The sequence below is a fragment of the Bos indicus x Bos taurus genome, chromosome X (genome assembly GCF_003369695.1).
Source record: "Bos indicus x Bos taurus breed Angus x Brahman F1 hybrid chromosome X, Bos_hybrid_MaternalHap_v2.0, whole genome shotgun sequence".
NCBI classification, from domain to species: domain Eukaryota; kingdom Metazoa; phylum Chordata; class Mammalia; order Artiodactyla; family Bovidae; genus Bos; species Bos indicus x Bos taurus.
The window spans coordinates 137323591-137350550 of NC_040105.1; the positions used below are offsets into that span (position 1 = coordinate 137323591).

The 26960-nt window shown below is 44.9% G+C and overlaps 1 protein-coding gene across 6 annotated transcripts in view; it reads left to right on the forward strand.

The window, feature by feature from the left end:
* TENM1 (teneurin transmembrane protein 1) overlaps positions 1-26960 on the forward strand; it is a 908231-nt gene that overhangs the window by 857790 nt on the left and 23481 nt on the right. For all 6 annotated transcript variants that reach the window (XM_027535180.1, XM_027535182.1, XM_027535183.1 and 3 more), the window contains 4 exons: positions 5047-5413; positions 6932-7442; positions 19891-20063; positions 21141-21376. In XM_027535180.1, coding sequence (XP_027390981.1) covers positions 5047-5413; positions 6932-7442; positions 19891-20063; positions 21141-21376 — 1287 coding nt within the window. The remainder of the gene's footprint in view (positions 1-5046; positions 5414-6931; positions 7443-19890; positions 20064-21140; positions 21377-26960) is intronic.

Sequence of the window (26960 nt, forward strand, 5' to 3'; positions counted from 1 at the left end):
TCCGACTCTGTGCTACCCCATAGACGGCAGCCCACCAGACTCCCCCATCCCTGGGATTCTCCAGGCAAGAACACTGGAGTGGGTTGCCATTTCCTTCTCCAATGCATGACAGTGAAAAGTGAAAGGGAAGTCGCTCAGTCGTGTCCGACTGCTAGCAACCCCATGGACTGCAGCCCACCAGGCTCCTCCGTCCATGGGATTCACCAGGCAAGAACACTGGAGTGGGTTGCCATTTCCTTCTCCAATGCATGACAGTGAAAAGTGAAAGGGAAGTCGCTCAGTCGCGTCTGACTGCTAGCAACCCCATGGACTGCAGCCCACCAGGCTCCTCCGTCCATGGGATTCTCCAGGCAAGAGTACTGGAGTGGGGTGCCATCACCTTCTCCTCATTTGCCACTACTACCTACCCTATTTCATGTTCCAGCAATCCCAGGCTGTGGAGAACACCCCACTCCCATATGGTTTCGTGCTTTTTCCCAGTACCTTTGCTTCATCCTTCAAGATGTTTACAAAATATTTATTTGGCTGCTCCAGATATTAATTGTGGCACATGGAATCTTCAATCTTTATTGCAGCATGTGGCATCTTTAGCATGAGGGATCTAGTTCCCTAACCAGAAATCAAACCCAGGCCCCCTGCCTTGGGAGCTCAGAATCTTAGCCACTGGACCATCAGGGAGGTCCCATCCTTTAAGACTAAGTTTACATTCTCTTCTATTAATAGCAGTATTGCCCCAAACTTCCTCCTATGTGTTCGCATGTCACCCTAGGGATGTGTTTTTTGTGGCAATTAACCGCGTTATATTGACATGACCTGTTTCTGTATCTACCTTCTGTCACTTGAACTGTGAACTAATCAAGGGCAGGGACCTTTTTTATTTACCTTTATAATAGTGCTTGACACTGAGTAGGCACCCACAAAGCCTTGAACTGAAAGAAAACAAATGAGAAAGAGGAAGATAAATCACTCAATTACTAGTGAGCTTTGACCTTCTCAGCAAAAAAAAAAAAAAAAGAAAGAAAGAAAAGGTTGAGATCAACCTTTAGAGTAAAGAGAGGGCCAGACTTGGTGAGAAGAACATGAAGAAACATGTCCATTCTTCTAGGTAAGAAATCAGAAAGCAGAAAGGCTAAGAGCCGACATCTGAAAATGGGGATATTGATAGTTTCTTTCTCAAGTGATTACTCTAAGCATATAAAGTAATAATCCATGTAAAGAACCTGACACATAGGAAGCACTCAATAAACAGTAGTTACTTTTATTAAAGGCTCAGATGAGTGGGCCTGTAATTTTATAGATGTTATTGATTAGGACCATTTCAAAGGAAGGGGCAGCACCTATTTATATTTTAAAAGTAGGTCAATTTAAAGAAAAATATGAAGTCAATAGTAGTACAAGTAGTGGACGGCTAAGGCAGAATTCATGAACCTGTGATGTGCACAAGTGAAGTCTGGGAAGCAGAGCTGAAAGGGAACTATATTGTATGGTAACTGGACTAGATCCCTAAAGGTTTGTGACTTTGAAACCACTTTTCATGTTAACACCATTTCCTGTCCCTTACTTTGTCCAGACCCTGGGCTGAGTATCTTACATCCCCATCTCAATCAATCCACACAATCTCTCTAAAAGGTAGGTAGACTATCATTAGCTTCTTTTTCTTGTGGCAGATGAAGGAACCAGAGACTCATAGGAGATAACCTCATTTGCCAGGATTACACACTAATATGCCTGGAGAATCCTCAGGACAGAGGAGCCTGGTGGGCTACAGTCCATAGGGTCACAAAAAGTCAGACACAACTGAGCAACTGAGCACGTACACTTGGGCAAGAACCAGCCTTGAAACTGTTAAGGAGACCCCCAGTTAACTAATTATGGCCTGTGTCTACAGTGTGGGGTGAAGTTTATAACTGAAGAATTTTCTAGTTTGGTCTAATCGCAGGCTCATATTCAGATATTGCTGTTACACATGGATTTTCCCCTATAAGAGCATGCTGCTTTATAAACTACCACTTGGGTCAAACTTAGCTTGCTCTTTAAGCCAACCGTGGTACTGACTGACCTGAGAGCCAAGTGCCTTCAAGGCAAATTTTCATTTAGCAGAGGAAGACATGGTGTTGTCAAGGCTTGACATCCAGACCGAGGGCTCCTTTCTGCTCAGGGTTATTTCTCAGGGAAGGTTGTTGGGAGATGGGCATATTCCACCAGCTGGCGGCTACACCAGTGACCTTTACTGCTAGTTTAGCTTAAATACATTTTGACATTTCAAACAAATTAATGTATTTTTACAAGGTGGAGCAATGACCACAAATTAGGCCAAATGGTTTGCCTGCAAGCTGGGTCACAATGCAAAGATCCCAGAACCTCATGACTGTCCCTACAGCTCTTTCTGTTGCTAACACCCCCAAAGAAATGTTTCTTTCTGTCCACTTGGACAAATGCCAACAGCCCTCAGGGGTGAACCTTAGCCCCACCTCAGTAGTGTGTAATTCTGGGGTTTCTCTGCAACTAACAGATGCTAATTCTGACTGCCGGAGTCAGTGCAAAGACTCCATCCCCTAGTTAGGTTGTATATTGTGGAAATGCCTTGGTACAAACCACCAGTTCCTTGAAAAAATTACCCGGAAACGGGAGTATTTAACATGAGAAAGATATAAAAGGAACTAACACCCTAAGAGAGGTGAAAAGGTTCAGTTTCTGAAAACACAGGCCCCAGACTACTAAGTAACCACACATCTTTCATCTGAGGAGATTTCAGAGACTAGCTGCCCAGCCAAATCAAATGGGAATTAAAGGGATTCTGTGTAGCTGGTACAGAAAGTGTCTCAGAAGCACAAACGCCACTTTAGTCACAGGAAACTGCCAGAGGGAGGCTTATTTGATGGAACAAAAAACAAACAGAGTAGCTGGTGTATTTTTGAGGTGATATTAAACCTAATAAACATGACACCAATAGTGTTGACTTAAATCAGATGGGGCGAGTTGGAGAATTTAACAGCTCATCTTCCAACTACCAGCCTTTATTTCAGAGGCGGCCTTGACAGCAGAGAACAGAGTCCAAAATGTGTCCTGTCTGACTTCTGCCAGGTGTGTGCTGTCCCTGGCCTCTGCCCTGGCCTCAGCTCTTGGAGTGGGGGTAATTAGAACGTCATTTCTGCCAGCATTGTTTTTTCTGGGTCGCTGACTTCAGACTTGATCCAAATAGGAGTGTTGGACTGAAATAAATTCATTTCCTCTTCCTCAGCCAACGCCAGCTTATTTCCTGGGGGACCATGCTCCATAGGCCCAGCGCACGCAAACAGCTTCTGTACCAGCCTGATGCTGCATATGGAGGTCCAGAGTGGGGGCCCACGGAGGAAGTGCCCCATATCCCTCTTCTCCCTCTTAGTTGACAGGGCATTGACATGCAAGGGCCTCAGACAGACGTGCGGAGGAACACATCACAGCAAACTGCTCTGGGAGCTGTTAAGGCTGATGTTTAATGTTTATCCAATGGCCTCAGTCTGAAAGGCTCTGTAGAACATGCATAACACAAGCTCAGCTTTATACTCCATTAGCATTCAAATTCCTAGCTGCCCAGAGGCATATGGTACTGACCAGAGAAGGCCAGCCCATGTCGAGACTGAGGGCACGTACAGACAGGAGCACAGGTTGAGGCTTCTGGGTGTCTAGGGGAGACACTCAGACACAGGGGGCAGAGAGCCCCAGGTGGTGCAAGAGGGGAGGTCAGAGACAACCTTTGTCTTCTTTACAATGTCACCAGTTGCCCTCCAATAAGATACAGAATTAGAGGGAGATTTATCTCAGACTGGCCTTTGTCCACTTCATTACTGAGTGGAAGGCCTCTTCCAACTGGGAAATAGTGGGCCTCAGAATGCGATGACAGCCCGTATCTTGTTTTCAGACTTTCAGATTCAGTGAAAAAAAACAAAGCTTTCCTTGGACTTTCACTCAAGGCAGAAAGAAGAGCAGTACATCACTGCTACTATCTTGGCCAGGAATGGGGCCCACTTATGGCCTTGTCTAGCCATAAGACAAGAGAAATAAAGTACAGAATAAGTGAGTGGTGGAGTTGAGAGTGCACATAGCGTAACGTTGTTCTCTGAGAAGTGCCCAGTGGTGAACAACAGCTGGTGGGGAAATGCCAGGGTAGGCACTGGGCTGACTCCTGTGTCGAAAAAGGAACTAGGGTAGATCTGCGTTTGCTTGCCTGTGTGTCCCCAGTGCCCAGCACACCAGACCTCCCACACACACACACACACACATACACACTAGTCCTTTTGCTTCTAACTCCAGTGCCCAGCACACCAGACCACACCCACACACACACACACACTCACACACACACACACACATACATACTAGTCCTTTTGCTTCTAACTCCAGTGCCCAGCACACCAGACCACCCCCCCCACACACACACACACACTCACACACACACACACACACATATACACACTAGTCCTTTTGCTTCTAACTCCAGTGCCCAGCACACCAGACCACCCCACACACACACACACACATACACACTAGTCCTTTTGCTTCTAACTCCAGTGCCCAGCACACCAGACCACCCGACACACACACACACACACTCACACACACACACTCACACACACACACTCACACACACACACACATACACACACCAGTCCTCTTGCTCCTAACTCCTTGATGTGTCTCAGGCTCCTGCAGTGGTGCAGGTGAGGGATGACGGTGGCCTGAATTAGGTTGGCAACAGTGGGGATGGGGAGAAGTAGATGAATTTGAGATGCAGTAAGGAGACCGTACTCTGAAAAGGGTCTTTCTGGAATTATAGGGATAAAATAATTCACAGTATGTTGGAAATCCATAAATGGTAAATGTGTTTACCAGAACATTTAATCAACTGTCCTTCCCAGCTTTGCCAGATAATACCAACATTGCCGGAATTCAAGAGACGGGGCTGTTGCAGGCAGTGGGAGACCAATAAGCCAATTTTTCTTTCAAGATAAAACTGCCCCAGAAAGATATTGTAACCTAATGGTGTGTGTTCTGTTCTTTTTGCAGGTGCGATTAGAGTGGCCAACAGACCTTGCAGTCAATCCCATGGACAATTCATTGTATGTCTTGGATAACAACATTGTGCTGCAAATTTCTGAGAACCGGCGAGTGCGGATCATTGCAGGGCGCCCCATTCACTGCCAGGTGCCAGGCATCGATCATTTCTTGGTCAGCAAGGTAGCAATTCACTCCACTCTAGAGTCGGCAAGGGCCATCAGCGTCTCCCACAGCGGGCTGCTCTTCATAGCTGAAACAGATGAGAGGAAAGTAAACCGCATTCAGCAAGTTACCACCAATGGGGAGATCTCCATCATAGCTGGGGCCCCCACCGACTGTGACTGCAAAATTGATCCCAACTGTGACTGTTTTTCAGGTATGACCTTTTTAGCAATTCACTGGCTCCCCTTCTCTGTTATCAAAAGAAAAATGGGCATCGGAAAAGTCAAAAAAAGAACAAAAGTAGTCCTTGTAAACATTGGTATGAGGCAGTGGAGAAAGCAATGGATTGGCAGTCAGACAGCTTAGTACCTGGTCCTGGCTCTGCAGTTGGGTCACTGAGGGACCCTACGAAAGCCATAAAACCTCTTCATGACTCATTCCACCTGCTAAGTAGAGTGATCACGTGTCTCAGTTACATCACCTCACTGTTTTGAAGATAAACTAGTATAATAAAAGTTTGGGTGCTCAAGAAGTTAGGACCACTATCCAAATGTGACATCCCCATATTTTTTGTACTTTAGAGAAAGGATAGCTAGGTAAAACCTACACTTACTGATTTGGGTAAGGAAAAAATACTTCTACTAAGTGACTGGTTTCCAGATTAATAATGCGAGCTACTTGAAACCCAAAGGGACTAGGAGCAGACTGCTTTGGGGGTCCGTGGACAAAATTAAATCTCACAATGGAGGGTTCTCAAGACATCAGTCTTCTACTTACATTGTTTTTTTTAATCCAAAATTTTTTCATAACCAATAATGCCCTTTACTTCCAATTGATAAGGAGGTGGGGAGCAGAAAGAGCCTTTGCACCAAAACACAGAGTGGATATTTCAGATAGTAAACAGTCCTGTAAATGTCGATAGATGTATTTATTGCTGGAATGTGGAAATCCCTCCGTGCAACATGCAGCCCTATTAAACTGCTCATCTGGGCCCAAATGGTTCTTTTAACCTTTGTCTTTCCTTGGGACAGAGGAGTCAGGAGTGAGCAACTTGGTCGATAGGACTTTTAATCAATATTTCCAGTGTTTTCCTGGACAATTAGTTTTATAGTTATTTTGCTAATTGGCATCTTTCTTTCAAGGCAAAACTGGAATATTTATTCTGGTTATCAAATTTGATGTTCTGAGTCATTGTTGTACTTACAGACTTAGTGTACTTTGACAAAGTGACAGTGAGAATTAACAAAAGAAAGGTTCTCTGGGCAGAGAAGGAATGGAAAGCCCTGACATAGATCCTATGAGCATGGACAGGCATAAGTCTCATGGATTTCCAGCCAGATTTGGGGTGGCTGTTATTATTTGCTGTTTTTGTATCCAGCAATACAACAGATACAGAACAGCAGGATTGAAGATTTCACAAAATTGGTGTTCACTGACAGCATTGCATCTTCTGTTCATCTTCAGTGGTGTGGACTCAAAAATTGTGAATAATGGACTTCAAATATCCAATTGGGGCACATGGAGAATGTTGGTTCACTGATTGTTCCCTTTAAAATTATTCTTGGCACGGGGGTAAATTCTTTTTTTTTCTTTAAGTTTAATTTTTAATTGGAGGAAAATTGCTTTACAATGTTGTATAAAATGATTCTTGCTATATAGACATTTTTTGTATTTGGTATGTTTCTAAAGTGCTGTGACAACAGCTATTACAGTCAGGGTCTTCCTTCCACAGGTGATGGTGGCTACGCCAAAGATGCCAAGATGAAAGCCCCTTCCTCCTTAGCGGTGTCACCTGATGGTACTCTCTATGTGGCAGACCTTGGGAACGTTCGAATTCGTACCATTAGCAGGAACCAAGCCCACTTAAATGACATGAATCTTTATGAGATTGCCTCACCTGCTGATCAGGAGCTCTATCAGTTCACCGTCAATGGAACCCACCTGCACACCTTGAACCTGATAACGAGAGACTATGTGTACAATTTCACCTACAACGCTGAAGGCGACTTGGGTGCTATTACCAGCAGCAATGGCAACTCCGTGCATATTCGCCGAGACGCAAGTGGAATGCCCCTTTGGCTTGTGGTGCCCGGCGGGCAGGTGTACTGGCTGACCATAAGCAGCAACGGAGTCCTGAAAAGAGTGTCAGCTCAAGGCTACAATCTGGCCTTGATGACCTATCCAGGGAACACAGGGCTCCTGGCTACCAAAAGTAACGAAAATGGCTGGACAACCGTTTATGAGTAAGTTTCTAATTCTCAACATGGGCTCTTTTAGGTTTGTATTTGAAATTGTATTACAGTGGGAAAATGACTTAGTAATTGCTGGGTGTTGCATGCTATTTTCTCCTAACAACCACAATTAAAAAAAAATAAAAAGTCAAGGAGAAAATTTTAACCCATCTCCTAGGGTTCAAACCCATTTCTCCAGGGCACTTTTGCAGAGCATAATAATAAAAACATAGGCTGAATGAAGAATCAAGCATGGCACTGCAGGAGACAAGAATGAGGTGGAAGTCCATGTACTCAGAAAAATGTACAGCATTGCTGGGAAAACAAGAGAAATTTTCGTTTAAATAACAAAACTAGAAAGTAGTTCTAAAGTAGCAAAGGAACAGTGTAGTTTAACTGGTATTTATTGATCCCTGCGGGGTTTAATGAATGAATGAATGAATGCGTGCCCAGCCCAGTCCAGCCCAACTCAGTGTAAAATTGCTGTGGGAACTAGGAACAGTGTGCCGTGAAAGCTTGTGTGAAGTGATGTGGGACAAATGCTCAAACTGGAGAGGCTGCTTCTGGGACAAGTGGAATCAAAACTCCAGTACAGGCTTGCACCACCCTCTCCCCGAGTTTCCCCACATAAGGCAGACTCCAGCACATTTGGGCATTCACAGACCAGGTCTATGATAATTTTAATGGGGAATTTACACAAGGTGTGTCTGAGGGCAGGCTACTAGGAGGTGTCCTGATGGAAACAGAGACCATTGTCCTTGACTGTTAAGGCGGGGCAACCTTGTTTGAATGTCAACCTGTTTAGAAAGCTAGTTTGTGAACAGTCAGCAAGCGTCGTTCCCACGAAGGGAATTGCTGACATTTTAACCAATTTGCCGAGTGAAAAGAATTGGTGGAGCTGAACCCAGAGCCTGAAATGACATTCAAGTTGAGGAATGTGAGAAGCAAAGATATTCAATATGAGGAATCATGAGGACATGTTAAGTGGCTCCTCTGTCCATGGGATTCTCCAGGCAAGAATACTGGAGTGGGTTGCCATGCCCTCCTCCAAGGGACCTTCCCAACCCAGGGATTGAACCTGGGTCTTTTATGTCTCCTGCATCGGCAGGTGAGTTCTTCACCACTAGCACCACCTGGGAAGGATATAGAAATGTGGGAAGAATTGGTCCAGTCCCATGAAAGCCTCCAGAGGAAAGGGACAGAACAATTGGTCTTCAAATTTTGGATCATATCCCAAAGAAATGCCACTTGTACAAAAGAGCTGGACAGCTATTTTAGTTTCAGTTAGAAAAATATATTCACTTGTTTCTGTTGCAGGTGTTCCTCTATTTCTTGAAAAATTTCTCTTACATCTTAATAAGAGTAATTAAATCTACTGTTCACTGAGGCATTACTATGTGCCAGCTCCTAGGCTAGGTGATTACATATTTTCTTTGATCCCCAAAATGACAACGTGGGATCCATGCTCCTGTGATGCCTATTTTATGGATGAAGAAACTGAGACCCAGAATGGTGAACTTGTCCTTATTCACACAGATGTTCAGGATTCAAACTCCAACTGTCTGACTCAAGAGCCCACATTCTAAAATATACTACCCTTAAGAAAGATAAACATTCTAATGAGGGATTTTTTTGAAAAAAAAGTCACACAAGATCACACTGCAGCTGAAATTAAACAAACAAGTATCTTAAAAGCTACTGGTTAAATTCAGTTAAGCAACCAGAAATGGCAGAATTATTAACTAGTTTTCAAAATAACCAGTTCAACCATTCACTTATTTATCAAATCACTTTGTATGTTTGAACTGTATGCAGTTTTATTTATTTATACCTCAGTAAAACTAGAGACAAAAAAAAGAACACAAAGTAGCCAGTTTAACTGTTCATTTCTTTATGCAACCAATATTTGCTGAGCACCTGGCATATACCTGGTGCTGAGGATAGAGCCATGAGCAAGACAGATACCAATCCCTACCTCCACAGCACTTACATTGTACAGAACTTCAGATGATGGTAAGTTCTGTGAAGGAAATAAAGCAGGGTAAGGGGGAATCAAGATGTGGGGGCAGAAAGGGGTTTTATTTTAGGTTGGGTATCAGAAAAAGTGAAACTGTTAGCGGCTCAGTTGTGTCTGATTCTTTGTGATCCCATGGACAGAGGAGCCTGGCGGGCTACAGTCAGATGTTCTTAATACAAAACATTAAAATATTTTACATATCCACTTTAACTATTTATAGCACCAGATGTTTAAAAGTGGAGGGAAGAGTGAAAGTGTTAGTTGCTCAGTCGTGTCTGACTCCTTGTGATCCCGTGGACTGTAGCCAGCCAGGCTCCTCTGTCCCTGGGATTCTCCAGGCAAGAATACTGGAGTGGGTTGCCATGCCCTCCTCCAGGGGATCTTCCTGATCCAGGGACCAAACCTGGGTCTCCTGCATTGCAGGCAGATTCTTTACCGTCTGAGCCACCAGGGAAGCCCCTGGGTGATCAGGAAAGGGCTCATTAAGAAGGTGACATTTGAATAAATGCCTGTAGGAGGTGAGGGGCTGAGTATATGGGTGTATGGGGGGAAGAAGGGGAAAATCTTCCCAGCAGGGTGAACAGCAAGGGCAAATACCCTGCAGCAGGAGCAAACCTGACGTGTTCAAGTAAGGCAGCCACTGTGAGTGGGGTGAGCAAGCAGAGTTGGGAGAGGAGATCGACAAAGTGGCCAGGGCCACTTTGCATAGGGCTTTGAAGGCCTTTGTAAAGACTGAGTAGAAGGTGGAACCATTGGAGAGCTTCGAGGAAATGAGTGACATAATCAGCCTTACATGTTTAAAGAGTTGCTCTGTACAGAAAACAGACTGTGTGATGGAAGCAAAGGAATGTAGTGGAGGGAGGACGATACTTCAATAATCCAGGCAATATGGTGACTTAGACCAGGGAGTGAGGGCAGTAAGTGGTAATAATCGAAATATATTTTGACAGTAGAGCTATCAGGATAGATAAATGGGATGTGGGGTGTGGGAGAAAAAAAGGGTCAGAAATAACTCCAAAGTGTTTGACCACAGCAAGTGGGTGTTGAACTTTCCATTTACCAGGATGGGGAAGACCAGGCAAGGAGTACATGATAGAGGGTGGGAGTTCAGGATCGGCTACAATCTGTTTAGACATCCAAGGGAATATAGCAAGTTGGCAAGTGGATATACGAGTCTGGAATTGGGGGGAGAGGCTGGAGATTTGAAATTTGGAGATCCAATATACACAATGGAGTATTACTCAGCCATTAAAAAGAATACATTTGAATCAGTTCTAATGAGGTGGATGAAACTGGAGCCTATTATACAGAGTGAAGTAAGCCAGAAGGAAAAACATAAATACAGTATACTAACGCATATATATGGAATTTAGAAAGATGGTAACAATAACCTGGTGTACGAGACAGCAAAAGAGACAGTGATGTATAGAACAGTCTTATGGACTCTGTGGGAGAGGGAGAGGGCGGGAAGATGTGGGAGAATGGCAATGAAACATGTAAAATATCATGTAGGAAACGAGTTGCCAGTCCAGGTTCGATGCATGATGCTGGATGCTTGGGGCTGGTGCACTGGGACGGCCCAGAGGGATGGTATGGGGAGGGAGGAGGGAGGAGGGTTCGGGATGGGGAACACATGTATACCTGTGGTGGATTCATTTTGATATTTGGCAAAACTAATACAATTATGTAAAGTTTAAAAATAAAATAAAATTGGAAGGATAAAAAAAAAAAAAAAGAAATTTGGAGATCCAAATTTGGTATCCACTAGTGTTTAGATTGTATTTAAAGTCACGATATCTTCATGGCAAAGTGAGTGTAGTCAAGGAAGGAAAGAGATCTGATGACGGAACCTGGAGCCCACCAATGTTTAAAGTTGAGTATATGAAGAGGAACCAGTGAAAAAGAGACTGAGAAAGTCTAGTGAAGTAGGAAGAAGACCAGGAGAGTGGGATGTCCTGGAAGCAAAGTCAAACAAGTGACTCAAGGAAGGAGAAGTGATCAGCTGTACCAAATACTCCTGATAAGTCAAGTAAGATAAGTGCTGAGAGTTGACCACTCCACCCAGCACTGTGAAGATCATTGTTTACCTTGACAAGAGCAGGTTTAAGAGGGAATGGACACACGTGTCTTCATAGCAGTGTTATTCAGAATAGTCAAGAAGTGTAAAGTACCATGTCCATCAAGTCACGAATAGCCAAACAAACTGTGGTACATTCATAATGGGGTATCATTAATCCATGAAAAGCAATGAAGTTTTGGTACATGCTACAATGTAGATGAACCCCAAAGACATCATGCTAACTGAAAGAAGCCAGATACAAAAGGACAAATATCGTATAATTCTGTTTATATGAGATGTCCACAAAAGGCAGAGTCATACAAAGTAGGTGAGTGGTTGCCAAGAACTAGGGAGAGGAGTGAATGGGGGAGTGACTGCTCTTGAGTACGGGGTTTATTTTGAGGGTGATGGAAATGTTCTAGAAATGGTGCGGATGGTTGCACACATTGTCAACGTATTGAAAGCCACTGAATTGCATACTGAGTACTTTTAAAAGTATTCATTTATTTTTGGCTGTGCCAGGTCTTCTTTGCTGTGTGGGGGCTTCTCTCTAGTTGCAGCGAGTGGAAGATACTCTGCAGTTGCGGTGCACAGGCTTCTCCTTGTGGTGGCTTCTCTGGTTGCAGAGCATGAACTCTAGACTCTTAGCTCAGTAGCTGCAGCTCCCAGGCTCTAGAGCACAGGCATAGTGTCCTGGTTGCTCTGTGGCGTGTGGGATCTTCCCGGACCAGGGATTGCACCCATGTCTCCTGCAGCGGCAGGTGGATTCTTTACCACTAAGCCACCAGGGAAGCCCTACTGTGTACTTTTAAATGATGACTTTTATAATATGTTGATTGTATTTCAATAATAATAGTAATTAGAGCAACTGGGAGGAGAAAGTTTGGAGACCGTGAGTAAAGAACCCTTCTGAGAACATTGCTGTAATGAGGAGCAAAGAAATTGGAGCAGAGGGGGATGGAGTAAAGAGAAGGAGAGAAAAATCAGTTTATTTGTATGCTGATGAAAATGACCCAATGCAGAGGGGGAAATTGATGATGTGGGATAGGAAGACAGTGTTGTAGTCGGCTAGTCTGTGGGTCCATGGTGGCATGGTGATGCAGGAAAACAGGATGCTTAACAGTGAGGGGAGCTCAACCCTCTCACCAGGACTCGGCAGGCAGTGAGTAAAAAGGTAATCTAATGTCACTGTTGTCGGTGAGCTTGAGGCATTAAGAGATGAGAAACATCGGCATTTACGTGGGGTTATCATGGGATTTTTATGGCCTCAAAGAGACATTAGAGGTCATTTGACAAATAAGGAAATGGAAGCCCAGAGTAGAGGAATAACTTGGCCATTCCCTTTGCTAGTTGGCCAGGTCTAGAGTCAGTCTTTGAGCTTCTAGCCCAGTGCTCTTTCCACCACCATGCCACTGCCTTCCAGAAAAACAAAGAGGACTTGGAATAACAAGAGTGACCATTGGAAGTCTGGGGAGCTAGAAGATTGTGCTGCAGGAGCTGGACAAGAGGAATAGGAGAGCTCCAGGAAAGAGAAAGGGAGGCTGAATATCCATTTCTTCCTTCTCCCACCTTCTAAATTCCAGCCAGCACTATGCCAAAACCCTCTTGACCAGGTAGCATCTGTGGAAGGTTCCTCTTCATCCTGAATCAGTGTATTCTGTCCCCAACGGAACACTGCTCCCATCCCTTCTTGCCTGCACATATCAGAATGAGCAATTTTCCAGCCTTCAAATGGAACTCATTCTTCCCAGTCTACCCTGTACAAGCCCTGACTTTTTTCACTTGTATCCTCCAACACTTTAGCCAGTCCTGAGCACTGACTTGAGTTTTTCCTTGTCTTTCTGAAGCTGGGGGACACAGAATCAGACCTACTCTTCTGGTCAGGGTTAGAGCCATGCTGGGGTTGGGAGAAAGTGGTGTGGGGAACGATGCTCTGAGATGAAAGACAGGCTGCCTTCTGTGGCCCACAGGGGACAAATCCTTTGCCAAGGTGAACATCAAATTTCTTTTCTGAGATGACAAACAGAAAAAGAGAAACAGAAGCAAAAGTTGGCAGGATGAACGACTGCCACAGAGAAGTAGCGAAGCCAGTCAACCATTCAACTTTCGATGATCTGCAGTGACACTGAGGAAGAATGACATGGGATTTGAAAATGCATCTTGTGCCGTGGTAGTGGGTGGGCTTGTCCTGTGTAGTGTGATGTTGTTTAAATAGTTCCTTGCTTTTCCTAATTCCATTTGACTTGGACCAGGATCAAAAGTTGCACACCCCACGTATTAGTACTTGATGCTCCACCGCCCCTAAGTGTCCTGAGTGTCAGGGGAAAGCTGACCACAGAGAAATAGCTAACAGGGAAGTGATTGTCAAGACAGGAATAGGAACGAGGCAGGGCTCATGGTCCCAGGGGCTGGTGGACTCCTGATTGCGATGACCCTGCCCCAGCGGAGGTCTAAGGGAGGGACCCAGCATCTCCACACTAGGGCAGCCTCCTCATTTCGCAAGGCTTTTCCTGGCAAAGGCTTCTGCTACACTCATCTGCAGAGGTCCCAGTTTTGTCAGTGCTGCCAGTGCAGACTGAGCTGACAGCTCCTTGGGCCCTTGACCTTTGTGGGAGCCCTCTGCTCGAAGGGGACTCTGCATTTCCATGATCTCTTGATCCTTGGTTTTCTGTATTCTCTCCATCTCAGGTCTTGATTAGCACATTCCCCACCCCCACCCGCCAAACCCGCCATTCGCTGACAACTTGGAAATGCCCTCATGACGGCTCTAGGTGCTTTCTAGGCTGCTTTACAAATGCTCAGTCTTATGGAAATGGCTAAGGGAAGGCTTTTCCTCCTACCTGATAAGATTCAGGGAACGGGGGCAAGGGGAGGAGGGGAACAAGGTAAACCCGCCGGGTCTGTGGGTAAAATATTTGCCTAAGGAGAGGATGTGATTCCCATGGTTATGAAAGTGAATAGTCAGTCCGAGCACATCAAAAAAGAAAGAATGTAGCATCGCCAACAGTTCCTTGAGGACTTCACAGACAGACTGGATACTTTCACTCAGTCCCCTCCCCTTGGGCTTTATGCCCTTGAGAAGTCTCAGGAATGGGCAGCAAGAGCTGTGGAGGGTCATGCTGGGGAGAAAGAACTAGCAAAGGGACAGGGGCTGAAGTGAAGGAAGACAGGTTGCAGAACAAACTTTCCGAGCCTTGCTGGGAGGATGAGTTGCACCACACAGGACGTCTCTCTAAACTGAGCCTCCACATCCCCCGGGATGGCTGTCTGTCCTCTCACCACGCTCACTCTCGTCTCCACCCCGTCCTTCCCATCTGCACAGGCAGATCCTGCTTCCCACATTCAACAAGTGTAAGCAGTGAGAGTTTGCTCTGGGCCACACACTGACGATACAGAGGTGAACGAGGCACTGTGCCCTCTCTCTAAAGATGCAAGAGTTTACCACCTAGGAGAACTATCACCATGCGTTTCATAAAGGCAAGGGGCCACAATCTTCTCTTACACAAACTGGGGCAGTAAGCCTCCCAACAGTTTTCCCTGCTCCATAGCTCCCATTCCAAGATTCACTGCCACCACAGCACCTAAGGAGTCATACTGCTCTCCCCCTGAGAGCTTCCTATGCCTCTCCATTGCCCATCGACTGCGTGCTTTCCTCCAGAGCCTGGCACCCCAGTATCCCCATGCTCTGTTTCCAGCAAGCCTCTCCAGCCTCATCTCCCATGCCCCTCCTAGAGGACCCTCGCGCTCCCGCATCCAGCTTCCCTCAATGGTCTTCCCAAACACCAGAGTGCCCGCCTTCACAATGCCTTCCTCCCCTCCTCCGTCTCTACCTATCAAGGGATTGATCTCCCACTACCTTCCAGGATTCGAATACCAACCACCTCATTCTCCTCCTTTCCTTGTGCTCAGACTGGAGGGAAATCTGGCAGCTCCTTGTTTACAGAAGTATATGGCAGTATTCTGGCATCAGAGCGATTCGTGTGCCTATCATATCTACCGTAATAGACTTCGAATTTCATTCAGCACAGTATCCCCAGGACCCAGCCCAAGACTGATGATATTTATTGAATGAAGGACAAGTGAAAATAGAAGGGCATGATGGACCTGGGCTGAGTCATAGGAAGCCAAATGAAGTTGTTGGCAAGGAAAGGGGAATCTAGTATTTCCTAAAGAATGCTTATTCGGTTGTTCAGGTTTCTGAGAGGGTAAAGAGGGTCTATTTCCTTTTATAAAATAATTAATGAATTTTTCTTCTATAATCTTCAATGTTTTCTTAAAAGCAAAGATGGAAGAGCTTCTGGTTTTTACTCGGCGTGGTCTAACTGTGACTATGACTGTCCTCAAGGGAAAGGGCAGGCTAGCCCTTGTGACAAAATATCAGACCAAATATATTTTAATAATGTGTAAATATCATCTGCCCTACTGTAAACCATATGGTCCTCAAGGACAAGAATGAATCCTGAATTTCTTTCCACATGTTTCCTTTGCTCCGCAGGAACACGTGTGTGTGTGCACGCACGCAGTGGAACTCTGTAAAATCAAGACAGAAAGGAATAGGGTGATAGCAAACTCACTCCTGATAACCGTGAAGGCAACAGTCAATGTCCGATCACACAGTTCACCAAACCAGAATTTATGGGCCTGGTTGAGTGCATGCTACTCACAGCCCAGGGTGCAGAGGACAAGTAGGGGTGCAAAGAAGGAAGTTAGTACCCTGTTATGGCCTGAGGGGATCAGTTGCAGCATATTGGGCTTGTGCTCTCTGCACCAAAGGATGCAGGCACCAAAGGGAAACCCACAGCATAAGAGATTTTGATTAAACTTGTTTCTTTGACATTCAGTTGGGGAAAATGCAGTCCCCTATGATGGAGGGGGGAAAAAAAAACTCAAGCAAGCCATAGGAAATCAAAGATTTCCTTTATTTCTTATCCACTTCAGAGCAATCTTTCCAAAGTTGTGGGATCTGCCTGTTGCTCTTCCTTTGGAAATGACCCCACAGAAGAGACATAGGCCTGTTGTTTTTGACGGAGGGCCGTGTGCATGGCTGAGCCCAGGAAAGGTGCCACTCTGCAGATACCACCAATGCCATTGCCTTGACTGTGACTAGCAGAATAGGGGTGGGTGAGTGTGTTGGGGGTAGAGTGCTTTGGGTTTTTTTGGCTTTTTCCCCTTCAGTTTTATTGAGATATAATCGACATACAGCACTCTATAAGTTTAAGGCATACAGCCTAGTGACTTGACTTCTATATATCACAAAGTGATGACAACAGTAAGTTTAGTGAACATCCATCATCCCACATAGACACACACACAAAAAAGAAAAATATTGTTTTCTTTATGATGAGAACTTTTAGGATTTAGTTTCTTAGGAAGCTTCATACATACCACACAGCAATGTTCATTATCACCTTGTTGTACATGGCATCTCCAGTACTTTTAACAAATATATTGATTTATTTAATTAATTTGGCTGTGTTAGGTCTTAGCTGCAGTGTTTTTGCTCCTGCCTAGTTGCAGCTCAAGGGCTCTAGAGCGCACAGGCTCAGTAGTTGTAGTGCACAGGCTTAGCTGCCCTGTAGCACGTGGGATCTTAGTTCCCTAACCTGGGATTGAACCCACATCCCCTGCACTGCAAGGTGGATTTTTAACCATTGGACCACCAGGAAAGTCCCCCCAGTACTTATTTATCTTATAACTGGAAGTTTCTACCTTTTGACCACTTCTATGCTATTCCTTCACCCACCCCCAACTCTGAAAACCACAAATCTGATCTTTACCTACGAGCTTGGTGTGTTCAGGTTTTTTGAGTTTGAATTTTTTTTAGAGTCCACGTATAACTGAGATCATACAGTATTTACTGTCTGACTTATTTCACTTAGCAAAACACCCTCAAGGTACTTTGTTTATGATAAAGTCAAATGTACATCTTCAAATAAAGAGGCTTATCCAGCCACAGAAAGGAAATCAGACAATATAACTTTTGAGCTGTCTAGCGCTTGGGCAGGACTATGAGAAAGCCTACCTTATCCCTACCCCATTACCTCCCTCACCAGAAAAGGAGCAGGTGGCAGCCTCCCAGCTACGTCTATCCAGGGAATTACACCACAGGCCAGTGCTAACATTCGTTCAGATTTTTGGCCCTTGTACCTCTGCTCGTGGATGGCTCAGTTGGCATCTGATCCTGTCATCTAGCCCTGAGAAGTGGGCACCACCACTGCTGGCACCTTTAGAGGAAATCTTGCTTTAAAACAAGGGGCTGTGTGACTGAGAGAGGTCAGATCTCCTGGGGGAATAATGAGGCGTGACCTTGCCAAGTGCTGAGGAAACCCTTTAGAAATCAGGAAAGGGAAACTGATGCGGCCGGGTGACTGGTGAAGGATGTGAAACAGAGAGCAACTGCCTGCGTAATCCAGGCTGTGGGGCCACAGTCTCCCTCGGGAGGGGGCCTGCAGTAGCTTCCTTCTGTCTGAGCCTGGAGACTCCTCCCTACAGGCCAAAGCAGATTGGTACCTTGTGAGAATCAAAGCTCGGTACTGTTTTCCTCCCCTGAAAGAAAGACCAGGCAGACAAAGTCAGGCTGTGTTAGGCACTCAGGCCCTTCCATGCCCTGTTCTCATCAAGGGTCTTCTCACAGCCCCAGAGCAGGCCATGGGCAAACAGGCTGAGCAGCAGGGAAGATCTTGCCATTAACCCCAGGCGCAAACAGCACCCTTCAGCCTTTCTTTGATAATAAGGCCTTAGCATCATAGTAGCAACATGCCAATAGCCATTTTGACTGAAATCCATTTAAACAAAGGGTGCATCCAATTAAATACCTGGGGCTTGCCATATCCGTGATGCCAAACGACCTATTTGATTATTTTTATTTGCATGCCTGATTGTTTTTAACTGATCGAGTGTGCCTGTGAGCATGCTCATGTACACACAGAACTGAACTTGACATGCCATTGTGTATAGCCTCAAGTCCAGTTTCGTCCTGTAAAATAATGTCTAGCCCCTTTTCCCAAGTCTACCAAAGACTGGTCTATGTTTTAAAATTTTAGCAACTCTCCAGACTGAATTCTTTAAAACATAGTGGATTCACACTGAGTCACTAGGCCATTTTGCATCATTCCAGGGGTCAGGGGGCTTCCCTGATGGCTCAGTGGTACAGAATCCACCTGCAGTGCAGGAGACATGTGTTCAATCCCTGGGTTGGGAAGATCCTCTGGAGAAGGAAATAGCAACCCACTCCAGTATTCCTGCCTGGACAATCCCCATGGACAGAGGGAGCCTGGTGGGCTACGGTCCATGGGGTCACAAAGAATCGGACAGGACTGAAGTGACTGAACAACAGGCAGTAGGGCCAGGCTCCACCACTGTGTCCAGGCTCTATCCTGCTCACTTTAGGTTAAAAGAATATAATTGTTTAACATTTTAAAAGCAAATAAAAGTACTTAAATATTTTTAAATTTGCAACTTGAAAAGAAAACAGTAATGGGTTTCCGAGTGCATGTCTTTACTTTTAATGAAGAGTTTATTTTTCTTGGTTCTATTGGCAATAAAAGAACAGTTCCACATCAGAAGCCTTCAGGGAAGTTCTCTCCATTCGGAAGCCAGTCAGATTGCCAATAGTTCTGATTTAAAAAAAAAAATTCAACTCACCAGAGTCTATTTCTAGATATAGGTTATTGCCTATTATCCCAGGTAATTATTTGGCGGGGGTGGGGGGGAGCTCTTACTCATAGAGGCAAATTACAACACATTATGTACTATACTATAAAAAGAGAAAAAAATTAAGTGACACTGAGATCAGGGGGTTCCAGAATGTTTTAATGAGTATGTTTCCATTATCTTCTGTGCTTGTTCATTTTGTTGGAAGAATGATTCATTCATTTCAAATTTGGCAACTTAAACAGCAGCAAATATAATTTTCCTATCACAATGCAAAATCGTTTATTGGCCTTCTCTGCCTGTTTGGGGGGGTTGAGGGGAGGCGAACATTTGTGCGTCCTTTTTCTTTGCCAACAGCACCCTCTGCTGGTTTTTGTGATCCATCACATCTGATGGGATCGACCCAAATTGCAAATGGAAGGCTCCCTGCAACATTGCACACAGCGGGACATGATTCATAAATCAGTTTTCCACCCTGGTGATTCATTATCAGATATATTTTTTCTGTAAAACAGCACAGCTCAAGGAAGTCATCAAGAATTCAGAAGCTGCAAAAAATACCTTCGTTTGATTAATCATCTCTCTGACCTTTTTCTTCTTATTGAACAAGGTTAATAATACTTGTTATCACTCAAAGTTTAACTGTATTAGCTGCCAAGTGAGTTTTATTTTGCAAAGGCCCGTTATCACTGCCAAGAGACTTCAAAGTTGGGTTTGGTTACATTCCGCAGGTATGACCCCGAGGGGCATCTGACCAATGCAACGTTTCCCACTGGAGATGTCAGCAGCTTCCACAGTGACCTGGAGAAGCTGACGAAAGTGGAGCTAGATACTTCCAACCGCGAAAACGTCCTCATGTCAACTAATCTGACAGCCACGAGTACCATATATATTTTGAAACAAGGTAAGAATATTTCCAACTTTGCCGCCTCTAATGGCATCTCTCTCACTTCTACCATCAAACCTCCACACACTGTTAATTAATAGAAGACTTCTTGTCCCCATATTCCAGCTGTGGAGGCTGAATCCCAAGTCAGCCCTTTCATAAAGTTCCTACAGCAACATTGGGCCACATCCCTGTGGGAGTTAGGAGGTTCAATTCCTGCCAAATATACTCTTCCATCAAGCCATTTCCCAACACCCAGCTGTTTGTAAAGCTCTTTAAGCTCTGATTGGGGGTATACTAAAGGCACGAAGTCTCTGTCCCATCTGAAATTAGCATTCTAGAGCAGTGATGACGTGGGTGAATAAAAAGGAGGAGTGAGGGTGCATACCAAGCTGGAATATAAGGGAAATGTAAGAGAGAATGGAAGGAAAAAAGAAGGAAAGGAGAGAGAGGGAGAGAGCAAGAGGGAAGTAAACAGGACGGAAGGAAAAAAGGAAGGTGGATTTGGAAAGAATGTCTTAGAAGCTGAGAGAAATGGACACAGAGAAATCATTTTCTCTCTGCCCAGTCATTAAGGACCCGTTCTATTGTTAGGCTGTGAGGCCAAACACAGAACTGTCCAACATCAGATCCACTCTAAAAGGATCGGCGGCAACCTTTGTCAGCGTATCCTTTCCTGGAGACTAGCCACTGTGCTTATGTCCCCAGGTTGAGGGTTCTGAATTACACTGCATACTCCGCTCATTCTAGCTCCCAGCATATCAAATGGAGAAGGCCAATCCACCAAGTCAGAGAAGAAGTTTGTGAGGAAATCCTTTAAAAATGAGAACGTTTTGAAAAACAGAAACAGCCTGCAGTATTACTCAGGAGTCTTTTGTCCAAGAAACAAGACAGCCCAGCTGTGAAACTAACAAGACCCAAATGGACAGAGGGCTTGTCAGAATGGTTGTCTGTAGCCCTGAGGGCAGTGAGGTCCATGGCGCCACACCTGCTCATCCTTTCCCAAACTTGCCTCCTGAAGCTCAAGTTGTCTCTCCTCTACTTCTGTGCTTCCCTCTTCTTCCCCCGCTTCCTCCTTTGCTCCTCTCTCTGCAGAAAATACCCAGAGCACCTATCGGGTGAGTCCAGACGGCTCCCTGCGTGTCACGTTTGCCAGTGGGATGGAGATCAGCCTCAGTTCAGAGCCCCACATCCTGGCCGGGGCGGTCAACCCCACCCTGGGCAAATGCAACATCTCTCTGCCCGGGGAGCACAACGCCAACCTCATCGAGTGGCGGCAGCGCAAGGAGCAGAACAAAGGCAACATTTCAGCTTTCGAAAGGAGGCTGAGGGTAAGTCTCGACCTGACAGCACCTAGATAACTGGTATTGTATTTTTGAAAACCACAGCACCTCCCTAATCAGAAGTCCCATTTCTCTAAAGGTTTTCTAGGTGACTAACTTATATAATATAGTAATTCAAGAGAGGGTGCTAATGGCTGATAATGGTTCACTATCCTTAAATGAACATTCTAATAAGAGCTTTCTTTGTCATTAGCCAGCTAAAGTGCTCTGACAGTAGCAATTTCAGGCACCGACAATGTCTGGATCTAGAAATGCGTGTAGTCAGGAGGCCCTCTGGAACCCCTCATATGGCCTGGAGATGCCTCAAACCCCTGCTTCCTGGTAAAAAGTGAAAGTGAAAGTCGCTCAGTCATGTCGGACTCTTTACGACCCAGTGGACTACACAGTCCATGGAATTCTCCAGGCCAGAATACTGGAGTGGGTAACCTTTCCCTTCTCCAGGGGATCTTCCCAACCCAGGGATTGAACCCAGGTCTCCTGCATTGCAGGTAGATTCATTACCAGCTGAGCCACAAGGGAAGCCCCATGTGGTGGTAGATACTTTATTTGAAAAGGCCAGGCAGGTACACACAGAAGGATATGCAACATCAGGCAACATTTGGACAAAGGCAATTAAAGGAGAAATCAGTGAATGATATCATTGCCTTGAATATACATATTAAGGGCCAGAGAGGTCAAGGACTAGTGCTCCTGTTGGCTTAATGGCACTCAGAGAGAGCATGGATGCGTGCTTCAGTTGTGTCCGACCCTTTGTGACCTCATGGACTGTAGCCCACCAGGCTCCTCTGTCCATGGGATTCTCCAGGCAAGAATACTGGAGTGGGGTGCCATGTCCTCCTCCAGGGGATCTTCCCGACCCAGGATTGAACCCGGGTCTCTTCCATCTCCTGCGTTGGCAGGCAGCTTCTTTACCACTAGCATCACCTGGGAAGCCCAGAAGAGAGCTGCCTGGGAGAAATGCAGGATTTGGGAGTTTTCAAGTTTTTACCAAGCACAGTCACCACAGTTAACCTGGGATCTCTCAGTCAGAATTGCCTTTCTGCTGAACACGAAACCCACAAGTACCACCGCACTCTTTCTACCTGTCCCTTGTTGAACATGAAGCAATGTTAGGATGACATGACCAACTTTCCAAATATAGCAACATTCAATATGAGCCCAAGAGCAACTGCCAACCTGAGGCAGTTACTCACTATTGAGGCTAGGCCTGCTTTGAGCACCTGTGTCTTGCCTGGGATACCTGGAACACTTGCATTTCTTCGCTCACAGTAAAAATGCAGTAACCTCTAGGCTGTGACAGGGCAACACCAAACAACCACCCAATTCCAGCAACAAGCAGTCAGGCCAGTCCCATGTGCTCACTTCTGAGTCAGTTCTGTTGGTGACTCAGAGATAGACTTTTGTGGTTGTTTTTGTAACAGCCACTAAAGTTGTCTACATGCACAAGTCAGTTTGTATGCTTTGATTCGATTGCCAGAATATTTACCAGAAATGCCACTGAAATGAGAGGTGCTGCTGCTGCTGCTAAGTCGCTTCAGTCGTGTCCGACTCTGTGCAATCACGTAGACAGCAGCCCACCAGGCTCCCCCGTCCCTGGGATTCTCCAGGCAAGAACACTGGAGTGGGTTGCCATTTCCTTCTCCAATGCATGAAAGTAAAAAGTGAAAGTGAAGTTGCTTAGTCGTGTCCGACCCTTAGCGACCCCATGGACTGCAGCCTACCAGGCTCCTCCATCCATGGGATTTTCCAGGCAAGAGTACTGGAGTGGGAGAAATGAGAGGTGAAACCAGCCCAAATAGTCCAAACCTCTCTATGTGTGGGCAGTAAGGGTTTCCTATCAGAGTTCTTCTAGAAATGGGATCTCCTGCTTAGAACCCTAAATGGGGGAGTCTTACAACTGGCTTAAGAAATGCCTTTATTTTTTTCACCTGTGAAATGAAGATGTCATACTAGAGAAAAGTCAGAATTATATACACATGGTATATCAACCTCATGGACTCACCCTAGGAAAATTACATCAAATAAATGGTATTTTGGTGCCTCCCCAGCTTAGAGTCGGAGAAGGCAATGGCACCCCACTCCAGTACTCTTGCCTGGAAAATCCCATGGACGGAGGAGTCTGGTAGGCTGCTGTCTATGGTGTCGCATAGAGTCAGACACAACTGAGCGACTTCACTTTCACTTTTCATGCATTGGAGAAGAAAATGGCAGCCCACTGCAGTGTTCTTGCCTGGAGAATACCAGGGACAGCGGAGCCTGGTGGGCTGCTGTCTATGGGGTCGCACAGAGTTGGACACGACTGAAGCGCCTTAGCAGTAGCAGCAGCAGCTTAGAGTCTGAATAAAGTTTGTGAGTCATATCATACACTATATGACTTTGGGATTTTCCATCTTTTAGAACACATTCTATACCATGTGGCTTTATTATTTTCCGCTTTCTATGATGGCCCATCCTATTTTCTCCCCTCCATATGTACAGATAATGGAGAGAGAGTATAAAGTGTAATTTTCACATCATATTCCAAATTGTTCTTAATACTGAGGTTAGTGGGCATAAAATATATGGGCACTCTTCCGTGTGAGTAGAGTGAAGTGTTATTTGTTGTTGTTGTTCAGTCACTAAGTCATGTCCATCTCTTTGCCACCCCATGGACTGAAGCATGCCAGGCTTCCCTGTCCTTCACTATCTCCCAGAGCTTGCTCAAACTCATGTCCATTGAGTTGATGCTGCCATCCAACCATCTCATCCTCTATCATCCTCCTTTCCTCCTGCCCTCAATCTTCCCAGCATCAGGGTCTTTTCCAGTGAGTCAGCTCTTCGCATCAAGTAGCCAAAGTATTGGAGCTTCAGTTTCAGCATCAGTCCTTTCAATGAATATTCAGGGTTGATTTCCTTTAGGACTGACTGGTTTGATCTCCTTGCTGTCCAGGGGACTCCCAAGATTCTTCTCCAGCACCACAGTTTAAAAGCATCAATTCTTTTGTGCTCAGCCTTCTTTATGGTCCAACTCAAATCTGTACATGGCTACTAGAAAAACCATAGCTTTGACTATATGGACCTTTGTTGGTAAAGTGATGTCTCTGCTTTTTAATATGCTGTCTAGGTTTGTCATACCTTTTCCTCCAAGGAGCAAGCGTCTTTTACTTTCATGGCTGCAATCACCATCCACAGTGATTTTGGAACCCAAGAAAATAAAATCTGCCACTGTTTCCTTTTTTTTTTCCCCATCTATTTGCCATGAAGTGAGGGGACTGGATGCCATGATCTTAGTATTTTTTTTTCCTTTTTTATTCAAAGTGTACTTCTTTTTTTTTAATAATTGCATTTATTTTTTAGTTTATTTTATTTTATTTTTTAACTTTACAATATTGTATTGGTTTTGCCATAATGAGTTTTAAGCTAGCTTTTTCACTCTCCTCTTTCATCCTCATCAAGAGGCTTTTTAATTCCTCTTTGCTTTCTGCCATTATTGTGGTATCATCTACATATCTGAGCTTGTTGATATTTCTCCTGGAAATCTTGATTTCAGCTTGTGATTCATCTAACATTTCATATTATGTACTCTACATGTAAGTTAAGTAAACAGGGCGACTATATACAGCCTTTCCCAATTTTGAACCAGTCTGCTGTTCCATGTCCAGTTCTAACTGTTGTTCCTTGATCATATACAGGTTTCTCAGTAGACAGGTAAGGTGGTCTGATACTCCCATCTCTTTAAGAGTTTTCCACAGTGTTGTAATCCACACAGTCAAAGGCTTTCTCATAGTCAATGGAGCAGAAGTAGATGCTTTTCTGGAATTCCCTTGCTTTCTCTATGATCCAGTGAATGTTGGCAATTTGATCTCTGGCTCCTCTGCCTTTTCTAAACCCAGCTTGTACATCTGGCAGTTCCAGGTACATCTGGAAGTTCAGTGCTATTGAAGCCTGCCTTGAAGGATTTTTAGCATTACCTTGCTGGCATGTGTGTGTGTGCATGCCAAGTCGTTTCAGTCATGTCTGACTCTTTGCAACCTTATGGACTGTAGCCCACCAAGCTATTCTGTCCATTGGATTCTCCAGGCAAGAAAACTGGAGTGGGTTACCATGCCCTCCTCCAGGGGACCTTCCCAACCCAGGGGTCAAACACGCATCCCTTACATCTCCTGCATTGGCATTACCACTAGCCCCACCTGGGAAGCCCTGCTAACATGTGAGATGAGTGCAATTGTGCGGTAGTTTGAACATTCTTTGGCATTGCCCTTCTTTGGGATTGGAATGAAATCTGACCTTTTCCAGTCCTGTGGCTACTGCTGAGTTTTCCAAATTTGCTGGCATTTGAGTGCAGTACTTTAACCACACCATCTTTTAAGATTTTAAATAGCTCAGCTTGAATTCCACCACCTCCACTAGCTTTGTTTATAGTAACGCTTCCTAAGGCCCACTTGACTTTGCACTCTAGGATGTCTGGCTCTAGGTGAATGATCATACCATCATGGTTATCTGGGTCATTAAGACCTTTTTTGTAAGTTCTTTTGTGTATTATTGCCACCTCTTCCTAATCTCTTCTGCTTCTGTTAGATCCTTGTTAGATCCTTCTGTTAGATCCTTGCCATTTCTGAAGTGTTATGTAGTTAATACTATTTATAATTGACCAGTTTCCCATCTGGTGGTAGAGTTGAGCAGATTTGTAGAATGGCTTATAACGGCAGCAAATTCAGGGCCCTCTCATCTGTGACTTCAGGGGTTCTTCCTGACGTTCTGGGACTGGAGACTGGCTAGGTGGTGTTACTGTACACGTCCCTAGAAAATTCTAACACCAATAATGATCCTTTACATATGTTTAAAGTGAAGTAAAGTCGCTCAGTCGTGTCCGACTCTTTTCGACCCCATGGATTGTAGCCCACAGGATTTTCCAGGCAAGAGTACTGGAGTGTGTTGCCATTTCCTACAATTAACAAAATGTTTTCATAGTCAGAGTTTTGTTTGATCACCACAACCATTAATGATTGGCTATTCCCAATTTACAGATAAGGAGACTAAGGCCTAGAGAGGTTAGGTGATTTGCCCAAAGTCAAACAGCTATTATGGATCAGAGCCAGCACTAAAATGCAAGTCTTTGCCTAGTGCAGTACTCTTTCCACTCCATCATGTTGTACTTCCTTGTTCCTTAAAATAATTAATCTATAAATCATTGCCCCACTCAGTGGAGCCCATCTTGGCAGGGCCTGACTCCTCATTTCAATGCTGACAAAAAGAGACAAATAATCGACTCTAATGTACTGGCAAGTGTGGGTGGGCAGGAAAAGTGTGAAGGAGGCGAGAGGAAGGAGGCTGTTTAACTCGACAGTCCTTATCTACTCTCTCCATCCTTAGGCACTCTTGCTTATATCACTGCCTCAGTTTCCCCAGATTAGGCATAGCCAATTTAATGGAATGAATATGTTCCCCAAAGGCCAGTGTGGATCCAGCCCAGACCTTCTAGTGGAAAGGAAAAAAATTGGAAAATGATAGACTTCCCTTGAAGATAAAGCAAAAAGAGTCACTTTTCTCCAGTGATTGGTGACTTTTTTTTTTCACACACACACTCAGGGTC